At 42.3% G+C, this 13,187-nt stretch overlaps 1 protein-coding gene across 1 annotated transcript; it reads left to right on the forward strand.

Annotated features, from left to right (window-relative positions):
• The first annotated feature begins 829 nt into the window (after positions 1–829).
• On the forward strand, positions 830–11,574 carry LOC127762312 (ubiquitin-like modifier-activating enzyme 5). The gene is made up of 14 exons (XM_052286785.1): positions 830–1,051; positions 1,151–1,210; positions 1,335–1,448; positions 7,298–7,426; positions 7,521–7,589; positions 7,946–8,092; positions 8,253–8,289; positions 8,905–8,987; positions 9,218–9,292; positions 9,781–9,855; positions 10,149–10,235; positions 10,327–10,442; positions 10,892–10,944; positions 11,045–11,574. Exons 1-14 carry the CDS (start codon positions 971–973, stop codon positions 11,182–11,184), a joined length of 1,266 nt encoding a protein of 421 aa, XP_052142745.1. The 5' UTR covers positions 830–970; the 3' UTR covers positions 11,185–11,574.
• Positions 11,575–13,187: the final 1,613 nt, after the last annotated feature.

Here is a 13,187-nt window from a genome sequence, read left to right on the forward strand (position 1 = left end):
AATGAGTTAAACAAGTGAATTAATGTGGGTAATAAAATTTCCTTTAAAAATCATGGCTGGAAATATTTTTCTAATATTCTCCATGCCCTAAAGCATTGTCTGAAATTTCCCGTGAACTTTTAGAGCTCAAAAAATAATTTTAGTAAAACAAATTTCATTCAATCAATTAAATAAAATAAAAAACTAATTAAAATCCCCATCCTTGCTCTTGCTCTTGCTCTTGCTCTTGCACTTGCTCTGCTCTGTTTTTGGCCCATCCCCACCCACAATCATGTTATTACTCCCCTAAGCTGGCGCCAGCTCAAGCACCCCGAAAAAAGAAAAACAAAACTTAAATCCTGAGGTATGAACCTGGACAAGTATAGCTAGGATTTGATTTTTTTTTCATGGAGTGAGTATTGCTTATATACTTCTACCTAATTTATATAATCTGCTAGTACTATACTTACTCTAAGAGCAGGTATAATAGCAGGCTATAAGTCAGCTGTAAATATATTTTAAGAAGATAAATGAGGAGAGAGAAGAGTAGCGGGCTACAGATTTATAGCCAGCTGTAGCACGGACTCCAAGACGTAGTATGTGTATGACAGGTGGGACCAGGTATTAATAGTGTAGTATGTAACTATTGTATGAACGAGCTATTAGATTGGCTATAGATGAATTGGAGCTAGTAGTGGGCTACACTATTAAACTTGCTCTAATCCTATTCTGACGTGGCCACCCGCTCCGACGTGTACAGCCGCCACGTCATTTCGGGGACGTCAAGGCTCCACTTTGTCCGCCACGTCAGGCGTCGCCGCCGTGTCGGTTCCGCCGGACTCTCAAAATCCCAAGTCTCAACTCGATCAGCCTCTCTCGATACTCGATTCGATAGTGACAAGAGGAAAAGCGCGGCTCTCTCCGTCTCCGGCGGCGGTGACGCGAGGAGGAGGAGGAGGAGGAGGAGCCCGCGCCGCCGGGCCAAGCCATCATGGACGAGGAGCAGCTGCGCGCGCTGCTCCGCGATCTGGACGCGCTCAAGCAGCGCCCCGACCCCGCCGCCATCGATCGGGTAAGCCCGCCCACTTCGCGCCGCGATTGGCTTCTTCTGACCTGTGTGGATCTGGTGGTGGTTTTGACCTGTGGATCGGATCTGTGGTTGTTTGCTTAGATGCGAGAGCGCGTGGCGGGAATGGTGACCCCGGCCGCCGCTGCACGGTCCAAGATCAAGGTACGAAGATCTGGCGCAAATACTAGGGTTTTGGTTCCCTCCTCCCCTTGGTTGGGGGGGAATGGCCGAATTGGAAATTGGGTGTGAAAAGCTTACAGTCTATGTGTCAACTGATGCGATGCAGGATATGAGCTCGGAGGTGGTGGACAGCAATCCCTACAGCAGGCTCATGGCGCTGCAGCGTATGGGGATCGTGGACAACTACGAGCGCATCCGTGATTACTCCATCGCCATCGTTGTAAGCACAGCTCCTGCTCAATATTGCTTTGGGACAGCCATATTAGCTTAACCTACCTTCTGAAGGAAGATTGCATATGCTCAGTGTTAGTTTTGGACAGACTTATATGTGACCCTACCTTCTGAAGGACACACACTAGGCCTCTAAACCTGCCGTGAAAGAGTGGTTCAATCGAGTTATTTCGTAAGTCATAATACTTAATTGACAAACATTTTAGTATTAGTTTTACCATTAGTTGTCACATTTATTCTCACCTGCACTTGGCAGTAGGAGCTTTCAGAATTACCCCTTTCAGAGCTTCCAGAATTACCCCTTTCAGTCTTACAAACATATGGTATGGTTAGACAATGTTGTCAGGTTCTCAGTTCTCTCACTAATACCTGATTAAATGGGCAAGACCGATGATGGATTGTTTGGCTTCTTGCATTGTCATTTCTGCACCAAAGTCAAATTTTGTCACATGCCTGTTAGATGTGTATTAGATAGGTTGTATTTATGGTTTTATGTCTTTTGGCTTTCCATGTTCCTGTCTTTTGGTTTTCCCTGTATCTGTATATATATTTGGGCTATTGCCCTCTGGTGAATACAAGTCGTGTTCATAACATGGTATCAGAGCAGGTTTAGACTTCTCGTCTTCTTATAATTTTCTCTCTTGACTTCTCCATGATTTTCTTTGAGGATTATTGGCCTCTTCATCTTGAAGCCATGATGTTCCTCTTGATCTAGTATGGTGTCGCTGAGAATCGTCCATCTCTGCTCCCCAACGTCGTCAATTTCTTCAGAACAGTGTAGAGGGCTGGCGGTTGTCCTCATCACCGGCTGTCATCGCTTCTTGTCGCCGACCGCCGTCGCCCCTCGTCGTGGGCCTCTGGCCGCCGTCGCTCGTCGCGGGCCTCCGGAACTCGTCGCTGCTCGTCGCGGGCCTCCGGCCGCTGCCGCTCGTCGCGGGCCTTCGGCCGCCGTCGCCCCTCGTTGCAGGCCTCCGGCCGTCGTCGACCTTGGTCCCGGGCGCCTCTGCCTGGGTTGTAGGGCGCCGTCGCCTGGGTCGCTCGGTGTCTGTTTCCCCGATCCGGATCTGGATCGGGAGGTATAAAAAAAACGAAAAAAAAAGAAGAAAAGAAAAAGGCTTCTCTGGCTCTGCTACTGTTGTGCTTTGATCGCACGTGGTGGCTCTATATTTTGGGCTGAGGCATTAAAAAAAAAAAACTTGCTGCCGCTTGTTCTGTTTGCTCTCTCGCCGTCGCTTCTTCCTTCTTGATGATGTCGTCTTTATCCGGCACTGTGTCTGTTCCTCGTTGCCCAGTTCTTTTTGATGGTGTCAACTACAGTCATTGGGCTCAGCACATGCGTCTTCATATGCGTGGTCAGCGTCTTTGGGATGTTTTATCTGGTGAGCTACCCTGTCCTCCTTGCCCTATTGCTCCAACTATGGCTTCACTTGCAAGTCAAGCTACTGATGACGATAGAGCAAAGGCTAAAGAGCAGTTTGATGATGACATGGAAAATTATCAGTCAGTTTGCTGTATACAAGGCTTGGTTGGATGAGGATGCTCGAGCTTCTGCTATTCTTGTAGCTAGTATGGAGATTCATCTTACTGGTGAAGTGGTTACTATTACTTCAGCTCATCTCATGTGGACACACCTACGTGATCGTTATGCTCCTACTAGTGATGCTCTTTACCTTGCTATGGTGCGTCAGGAGCAGTCCTTGCAACAGGGGGATAGTACGGTGGATGAGTTCTATACACAGTTATCCTCTATTTGGCGTCAGCTTGATTCTTTGGGACCGACTATTTGTCATACCTGTCAGTGCTGTCGGCGTCAGCGTTCTCACATGGATCTTCGTCGGATCTACGATTTTCTCACACGCCTCCGATCCGAGTATGAGTCCACTCGTGCACAGTTACTTGCTCGACATCCGCGTGTTACTATCATGGAAGCTCTTACGGAGATTCGTTCTGAGGAGATTCGTCTTCGAGAGGCGGGTATTCTACCACTTCCTTCTTCGGTGTTAGCTGTTCGTACTATGGCTTCTTTGGCTTCTTCCACACCGGCTGTTAGTTCTACAGTTTCTTCCTCTTAATCATCGGCGCGTCCTCCTGTCACAGTTGTGCCATCTGGTAGGGGTCACCTTCACTGCACCTATTATGATAAAGATGGACATGTGGAGTCATTTTCCTTTAGGAAGAAGGATTTACGTCGTGGCAATTCTTCGAAGGGTACTAGTGGTTCTTCTCAGAAGAGTGCTGGAGGTTCAGATTCATAGGAAATTCTTATGTTACTTCGTCGCCTTACTGCTTCTGCTGTGACAGGTTCTGTTGGTTCTGTGGCTCTACCTTCTGCATAGTCTGGTTCTGCTGTTCTTGGTTCTTCATCTTCTACTGAGGGACCATCTTCTGCTTCAGGTACTATTCCATGGATTCTAGATTCTGGTGCTTCCTTCCATATGACTCATGATAGATCTAGTCTTTCATCTATATGTTCTCCTTTAGTTCCTACTACTGTTCATACTGCCGATGGTACTCCTCTTGCTGTTGTTGGTCGCGGGACTCTTTCTACTTCTTCCTTCAGTGTCCCTGCTGTTTCTTACGTTCCCAAATTGGCCATGCAACTCATGTCAGCCGGCCAACTTACGGATCATGGCTGTCGTGTAATTCTTGATTCTGACTCTTGTTGTGTCCAGGATCGTCACACGGGTCTCCTGGTTGGTACTGGCCCTCGCCGCCGTGATTCTCAGCGTCTTTGGGACCTTGATTGGCTTCGTCTTCCTTCCGCTGCGCCTGCTAGTCTTCTTGCTTCCGCTGCTTCCTCTACGGTGTCTTTTGCTCAGTGGCATCATCGGTTGGGACATCTTTGTGGTTCTCGTCTGTCGGCTTTAGTTCGTCGTGGTCTTTTAGGGTCTGTGTCAGGTGATGTCTCTTTAGATCAATGTCAAGGTTGTAAGCTTGGAAAGCAAATACAACTTCCCTATCATTCTAGTGAGTCTGTATCTAAGCGTCCTTTTGATCTTGTTCATTCTGATGTGTGGGGCCCAACTCCTTTTGTTTCCAAAGGAGGTCATCGCTATTATATCATATTTATAGATGACTTTTTTCGTCATACTTGGATTTACTTCATGACTCATCGCTCCGAAGTTTTGGCTATTTATAAATCTTTTGCTCGCATAATTCGCACTCACTTTGATTCTCCCATCCACGTGTTTCGTGCTGATTCCGCTGGTGAGTACCTTTCTATAGAGTTGCGCGTTTTTCTTTCCGAGCAAGGTACTCTTTCTCAGTTTTCTTGTCCGGGCGCTCATGCTCAGAATGGTGTAGCGGAACGTAAACATCATCATCTTCTTGAGACTGCTCGTGCTCTTATGATTGCTTCTTCTGTTCCTCCTCATTTTTGGGCTGAGGCTGTTTCCACTGCTAATTACTTGACCAACATCCACCCTTCTTCTGCTCTACAGGGTGGGATTCCTATTGAGCATCTTTGTGGTCAGCCTCCTGATTATTCTAATCTGCGTCTTTTCGGTTGTGCTTGCTATGTGCTTCTTGCACCACGTGAGCGTACAAAGTTGACGGCTCAGTCTGTTGAGTGCGTTTTTCTAGGGTATAGTGCTGAACATAAGGGTTATCATTGTTGGGATCCTGTAGGACGGCGGATGCGGATTTCTCGGGATGTTACTTTTGATGAGTCTCGTCCTTTCTTTTCGCGTCCTAGCTCCACATCCTCTCCCGATGACTCTTCTGTTTCTCACTTTTCCTGATACTCCTGTTCGTGCTAGCATTCCTTCTCCTGTCTCTTCCTCTCAGCTGGCACCATCTTATGAGAATTCTGCATCCTCTTATGTGCCTCCTCTTACCCAGGTTTATAGTCGTAAACCTCGTGTCCAGGAGCCTTCTCTGGATGCTTCTCCGGTTGCTCCTCCTCGATACAATTTTCGTGATCGTAATTTAGTTACGATTCGTCCAGAGGATCGCTATGGTTATGTTGCTACAGTTCTTGCTGAACCTCGTTCTTATCGTGATGCTGTTGTCCATCAGGAATGGCAACATGCGATGGCAGAGGAGCTTGCTGCACTTGAGCATACTGGTACTTGGGATCTTGTTCCCTTACCTTCTCATGCTCATCCCATCACTTGTAAGTGGATCTATAAGGTCAAGACTCGCTCTGATGGAACTCTTGAACGCTATAAGGCTCGCCTTGTGGCGCGTGGTTTCCAACAAGAACATGGTCGTGACTATGATGAAACTTTTGCTCCTGTGGCTCACATGACTACTGTTCGAACACTTCTTGCAATAGCTTCTGCTCATCATTGGAATATATCGCAACTTGATGTCAAGAATGCTTTTCTCAATGGGGAATTGCATGAAGAGGTTTACATGCGGCCACCTCAAGGCTATTCAGTTCCAGAGGGTATGGTTTGTCTTCTTCGACGCTCTCTTTATGGCCTCAAGCAGGCTCCTCGTGCTTGGTTTCAACGGTTTTCCTCTGTTGTCCTGGAAGCTGGTTTCTCAGCTAGTGCTCATGATCCTGCTCTCTTTGTTCACACTTCACCCCGCGGTCGCACAATTCTACTTCTCTATGTGGATGATATGCTAATCACGGGTGAAGATGGCGGAGTTTATTACTTTTGTTAAAGCATGTCTCAGTGAGCAGTTTCTTATGACTGATCTTGGTCCTCTTCGTTATTTTCTTGGCATTGAGATTTCCCCTACTCTTGAGGGATTTCATCTCTCTCAAGCCAAGTATATTCAGGATCTTCTGGATAGGGCTTCTCTCACTGATCAACGCACAGTTGAAACTCCCATGGAGCTTAATCTTCATCTTTCTGCCACTGATGGTGAACCGTTAGCTGATCCCACTCGCTATCGTCATATTGTCGGGAGTCTTGTTTATCTTGGTGTCACTCGTCCTGATATTACATACTCTGTGCACATTCTGAACCAATTTGTTTCTGCCCCCACACAAATTCACTATAGTCATCTTCTTCGTGTCCTCGATATCGTCGTGGAACTATCTCGCGTTGTCTTTTCTTTCCACGCTCCACATCTTTACAACTTCAGGGTTATTCTGATGCCACTTGGGCCAGTGATTCCTCCGATTGTCGATCTCTTTCTGCTTTTTGTGTTTTTCTTGGTGGTTCCCTCATTGCTTGGAAGACTAAGAAACAAACAACAGTTTCTCGTTCTAGTGCAGAGGCTGAGTTAAGAGCTATGGCCCTTTTGACAGCAGAGGTTACTTGGCTACGATGGTTACTTGAGGATTTTGGTGTTTCTGTGACTTCACCGACTTCTTTATTGTCGGACAGTACAAGTGCTATTAGTATTGCTCGTGATCCTATAAAACATGAGCTTACTAAGCATATTGGTGTGGATGCCTCGTATACCCGCACACAGGTACAGGATCAGGTGGTTGCTCTTCAGTACGTGCCTTCCGAGTTGCAGTTGGCTGATTTCTTTACAAAGGCACAAACTAGAGCTCAACACAGGTTCTATCTCTCCAAACTCAGTGTTGTTGATCCACCCTGAGTTTGAGGGGGGGTGTTAGATGTGTATTAGATAGGTTGTATTTATGGTTTTATGTCTTTTGGCTTTCCATGTTCCTGTCTTTTGGTTTTCCCTGTATCTGTATATATATTTGGGCTATTGCCCTCTGGTGAATACAAGTCGTGTTCATAACAATGCCAACATGTTCATGGAAAGTATTTAAGTTTTATGAGACAGACAAAACATAAATAGTATGCAACTATACAGTCTTCTTAGTGGACAATTAATGGCTGAAAGCGTCAGCTTCTGCAGTCTGTACATATGGAGTTTTAACTCAGGAAAACAGACCTTAATATAAGTATTCATGCTCTGCAGGGTATAGGTGGCGTTGGTAGTGTTGCTGCTGAGATGCTCACTAGATGTGGCATTGGTCGCCTTTTGTTGTATGACTATGATACAGTTGAACTGGCCAACATGAATAGGTTGTTCTTTCGTCCAGACCAGGTAAGCTTTGCGGCAATTACATGTATTTGCTTCTCTTTCCTTTATGCAAGTTGTCTTTCAGATGGTAACATCTATATCATCCTTATGCAACTAGGTTGGAATGACCAAGACAGATGCTGCTGTGCAGACACTATCTGGAATAAATCCTGATGTTACGTTGGAGGTGAAAACTACTGTTAACCTTTTTCATCTCCAGCTAATTGGTTCTATCATCAGGTTCAAATTACACATTAAGTTTTACTATTAATACATGAGAAAACATACCTGGGTCTTGCCAATGACCTGGTGAATCCTATCTTAATTAATCATTAGACGAACTTGCTCTTACTCCTTTGCGAATGTCTCCTTGTTTTCTATCGTTTCATCTATGGCAATTGATGAATGTTGTATAAAGTACAGAATTTCATTTATAAGTTTCTCTGTTGGATAGTAACCTTGGATAGAGTAATATGCTGTAGTATATTTATTTTCCTTCTGCCCATATGCAAACCAACATTATACTTGTTTTTCTTCCTGCAGAGCTATTCATTAAATATTACTACAGTGAAAGGATTTGAAACATTTTTAGGAAGTCTCAAAGCCAGAAGCTCTGATGGGCGTAACACTGGAGTTGATCTTGTTTTGAGCTGCGTTGATAACTATGAAGCTCGTATGGTTGTAAACCAGGTGTGAACTAGTGAACATTTCCATGATATATAGCTCCATCAACCAAATTATTGTCTCCTTGTTCATGACTAATTTAACCATAGATGCCAGTGTATAACTGCATACTGCATTATTCAGTGGTGCATCATTTGTTCTTTATTCATTTATTCCTTCTTTTCAGGCATGCAATGAACTTGGCCAGACATGGATGGAGTCTGGTAAGTAGAAAAAACTCAGTTAATGATCCTGTCCTCTTGAGAATAAAATCATTTGTGTACTGTACTTATTAGCAACCCCAACAGTTATATCTTCAGCCTTTGTTCTTTCTCATTAGACATCTCAAATTGCACGTGAAATTTGATAATCTACCTTGCCCTGAGAAGTTGCTTTAGATTACTTGCCTTACATCAGTTGACCAAAAACATCTACAAATATACTTTGACTATCATCCTTTGTTGTGAGTTTATAATGTACTACTACTAGTCCCCTGCTTACAATTCCTCAAGCACAGATATTATTGATGCTAATAAATTACATCTTATTGTTATGGAAGTATCAGGACCATGCTAGTGAAATATGAGATGATCTCTTTATGTTGATTTTTGTACCCTTTAATAAAACATTACATGGAAATGCACATGCACTTGGGGAACCAATATGTACAGAATACATGTTAAACATGGTTTCATTCTTTGTGCCTGTATAGCCCTTGGTAAAAAAGGAAAAAAGAACGAACAGTTTGGTTTTGCCATGACTTCATTTTGTGCTGACGCTTTGCTTGCATTAGTCATTATAATCTCGATTGCATGTGACTTGAGAACTTTATGCATCAGGTGTCTCAGAAGATGCTGTTTCTGGTCATATACAGTTGCTGGTTCCTGGTGAAACAGCATGTTTTGCATGTGCTCCTCCATTGGTAATTTTTTATAAATTTGAGATTTTGTACTGCCTTAATGAACATACTTATACAGTTTACTATTTTATATTATGGATAAAATATTTAGTACTGGCTTTTGCATTTGCATTCTACATAGCTGGTTTAGTTTGGGAGAGGTGTCCACCTGTCCAGTGTCCCCGCACACTTCCTGTTTTTGCATATTTATTTCTCTATTGCTTCCTAGCTTGATTGTGAACCTCTGCACATAGGTTGTTGCATCCGGAGTGGATGAGCGCACATTAAAGCGGGAAGGTGTTTGTGCTGCCTCTTTACCAACTACAATGGTACGCTTCTATTTTTCCTTCTGTTTAGTTCTCATCCTTTTCTCATCTGACAAGGACAACTGTAGTTAAAGCTATGTGGAAGGTTGAATTAGAATGGTTACATTTGTGTAGCTGTTTAGCAGCCTTAAATGCTCGTATAGTTGTATATTTTTGTTTTAGGCCTACATGTTAACAAGTATGGCTGCAGTTCTGATTTTAGGTCTAGTGTCTACCATGCTTTCATCCAATCACTTGTGTGTATTGTTGTTGCATTGAAACAAGTTTTTCTTCATTTTTGAAAATAATTTGCAATGAATTGCACAGAGTATTGAGCACTACAGTTCCATGTGATTGTTTATTGATAGAGTGTTTATGTCTAGGGATAGGGTTCTTACACCTATTTTCATCAAAATTCTTACAGTATTACCCTGCTAGTTTGTTAACATCAATTTTCTATCATCTTCCCCTGCCTCCATTTATTTTTGGCTGATAAAAAATGTTCTTTGCAGGGTGTTGTTGCTGGTCTCCTTGTCCAGAATGCTCTGAAATATTTGTTGAAGTTTGGACAAGTTTCCCCTTACTTGGTAATTGCTAACTTTATGTTTTTTCCTGCTCATTGTGGATCCCTTTTTCTTTGAAATTTTTTGGCTGAGAAAAAAACTTTTTTGTAATTTTGTTAGCATTTTTGCTATTTTCTCTATTCCTATGTAACTGCACAAGATTAGATACTTTTTCTGGGGAACAACATGATATACTGTTCATATGAAAAGGGGACTCCACTGTGGCTCACGTTGATTCTGATTCATCATATTCAACTCAACATCGAGCACTGTACTGGTTAGTTTCTAAAATCTTGTAATGCCCTCTGATTGCGCAGGGATATAATTCGCTTAAGGATTATTTCCCAACAATGGAAATGAAACCAAATCCACAGTGTTCAAATCCAGCATGTGTTCAGAGACAGGTGTTGTCTTCTCCCATGTGCCCTCTCTATGTTTACATTGTTGACATTGTGAAAGATCGGGAATGTTACCCTTCTTTTGATCATTTTGTAGAAAGAATATATGCAGTCAAAACCTGCTAGAGATGCAGCAGCAAAAGCTAAGATGGAAGCTGAAGCATCAGCAGCAGATGAATGTCCGGTCCATCTAGATAATGATTGGAATATTAGGTAAGTCATTCCTCATGTACTTTATTGAATTCCTTGACAGGCAAATGTGTAGGAAGTAGGAACTAACAACTTATGTCTAAATTTGGCAATTACTGAGAATTAATAATTAGGATGTCTGTGATCAATTATGCTAATGCTCATTACAGATTCAGTTGTCATACTAATGGAGCTGACAAGATAGTTGACTTGGATAGAACTTTGTACCCCATGCTCAAGCCCACATCATTTCTTAAGCACCCTGCTTGCAGGATTGCATGTGTTTGAAAATGTTTCATGCTAAATTTTAGCTACTCATTATTGTAGGATTCAAAAACTACTAGGCTAGGGTTGCACTTTGGTGCTAATTGTAACTTCATTCTCTTTTTCTGTTGTACTGCATCTTGACATGCTTGATGAATAAAAATGTGGCTTTTGTAGAAGTGCTAACTTCAATATTTGTTCTTATCCAGTGTTGTCGATGACAGTGACACAGTGACACCAAGCATTCTAAGCACTGGAGCTGGTAATTCATTTTTGCTATTAGCAAAGTTGTCCCTTTATTTACCGCTCTTTGGTTGTATTTAACCATTTCGTCCCACTTTTCGAAATTATAAATTATACAGATAGCCTCCCAGAAGGCCTTGTCCGCGAACTCCCAACTGCAGATTCCTACCAAGAACCAGTTGCTCCAGTTACATCCGGGGCTATTGATGACGACCTTGAGGAGCTTCAGCGCCAGCTTGATGCCCTAAACTCGTCTTAATGTTTTGTAAAAGCTGGACCGTCATCATTAACTTGGTTTCTACCAAAGCTCAACACTGGGTTAGAAAACCAACCTGGGTACTGATGCTTGTGTTTACTCCGACAGAGTTACCCATTTCAGTGGATATAGCTTCTGTTCATACCAAAGAGGTTGAAGGGTTTTAAGTTACTTACCTGTACTGTTTTGAGCTTTTGTGTACAATTTTGCCTTGAGTTAATGTAGATTTTATGAGGCTGGAAAATTCACTGTTAACTAATGTGGACGCTCTGCTAATTACCGATAATAGTTCAAAAAGAAAAGTAGAAGGCATTCGTCCAGAACTGTGACGTCATGCTGTAATAGGCTTTTGCCAGTGCTGTCCGTAAACCTCAATAAGCTTAACTAGTTGTGTACTTGTGTGTCTCGGCAAAATATCTTGCGTATCCTGTCAGTTTTTCTATTATAAAATCTAAACTTTTGCTTATTCAAGTAAATACTTATTCCAAAACTTAATCATCCACTAATTTCTTCGATGTGGTCGTTTTCATTTCCTTTCGCAAAATCTGAGCTGCAAATTTTTGTCTAATTTTCTTGCCAACAATTTTTGTCTACATAATCTGATGCTAAGTGTACACGTGTTCCAAACTCAATCAATCTCTCAGCCAGAGCAACATAATGATAGGGAGACCGTGCTAAAATATACTCCCTCCAGGGTTTACGAAACTGCGCGATTATCACTGTTACTATGCAGGGTAACTTTTTTAGTTTTTGAAACCACGATATATTTCGCGGTAACCGCGCGGTTACCACGGTAACCCTTACCACGGGGTTGCGTAACCGCGCCAAAAACGGTAAGGGGAATCCTGACTCCCTCCGTCGCAAAATATAATAACTTTTAGCACTTAGAATTTGTTCCAAAATATAACAATTTTTCCACCAACATTCCCTTCCTAACCAATTACAATCCTTCACCATTTACTTTTTCCACATACCTTCACTTCTCAACCAATTACAATATCTTACTATTTAATTATATATACTTTCTTAATAACCGTGTTCAACTCTGAAACTAGACGATGGAGGGATTAATAAATAAAGTTAGATTAAACACAATATAGTAGTATTAACATGCTACGATGTGACAACCAAAAAGTATCAAGCAAATCAGTCACTTCACAGCTGCAGGAAATGTCCATGTGCCCGTATAGAAACCGCAAACAAAGGATTCAACTTTATAGGTCTGATTCAGCGGTTCAGTCCCCAATTGCTCATCTCCCTGAAGTTAAAACTCAACGAAAATGACCTCGCGATGCAGGACAACAACGTACAGGATTTAGAGCATGTGCGAAATGAGTCTCCCTGACCATGTCAATTTCGTTCCTAGTTAGCTTACCCGTTAAGCCAGAGAGATGGCATGGGAGACGGCGGCTGAAATAGCCAAAAATAAGGTCGTTTCATAGGTTGAGCCAAAAATGAGGTCTGTTTTTCTTTTTTTGATAGCAAAAAATGAGGCCGGTTCGTATTTTTCTTAGCACATGCTTGTTTGCAAAGAGGCCAGGATGGGAGGGACACCGATGTAATTTGACACTTTGATGAGCGGGTACTCTAATTTACCTTACCTTTGATGGTAACGGTATAAAAAAAAAGACCGTTCAAAATCAAAATTTTCCTTATCATTGGAATGTAGTTCTTACAAGATAACCTAGCTAAGCTGGTGTTTGATCAATTTAGTCCCTATCACATCGGATGTTTAAACATTAATTAGAAGTATTAAATGTAGACTAATAATAAAATTAATTGTATAAGTGAGAGCTAATTCGTGAGACAAAATTTTTAAACGTAATTAATCCATAATTAGCGCACGTTTATTGTAGCATCACATAGGCTAATCATAGATTAATTAGGCTTAATAGATTATCAGATTTGGTCAAGAGGAAGAGACTTATAATATTGTGGCCGCTCATGATTATTTTGGCTTTGCCCTAAGATTACGATCAATCACTTTTTATGATTCAATCAGCTCG

The sequence above is a fragment of the Oryza glaberrima genome, chromosome 2 (assembly GCF_000147395.1).
Source record: "Oryza glaberrima chromosome 2, OglaRS2, whole genome shotgun sequence".
Classification (NCBI taxonomy): Eukaryota; Viridiplantae; Streptophyta; class Magnoliopsida; order Poales; family Poaceae; genus Oryza; species Oryza glaberrima.

Excerpts from the sequence above, each read along its gene's own strand:
- LOC127762312 (XM_052286785.1), top strand. The coding sequence starts at position 971 with ATGGACGAGGAGCAGCTGCGCGCGCTGCTCCGCGATCTGGACGCGCTC. Across the intron at positions 8,988-9,217 it reads TTGCATGTGCTCCTCCATTG|GTTGTTGCATCCGGAGTGGA; the intron begins GTAATTTTTTAT and ends CTCTGCACATAG. Across the intron at positions 9,856-10,148 it reads GACAAGTTTCCCCTTACTTG|GGATATAATTCGCTTAAGGA; the intron begins GTAATTGCTAAC and ends CTGATTGCGCAG.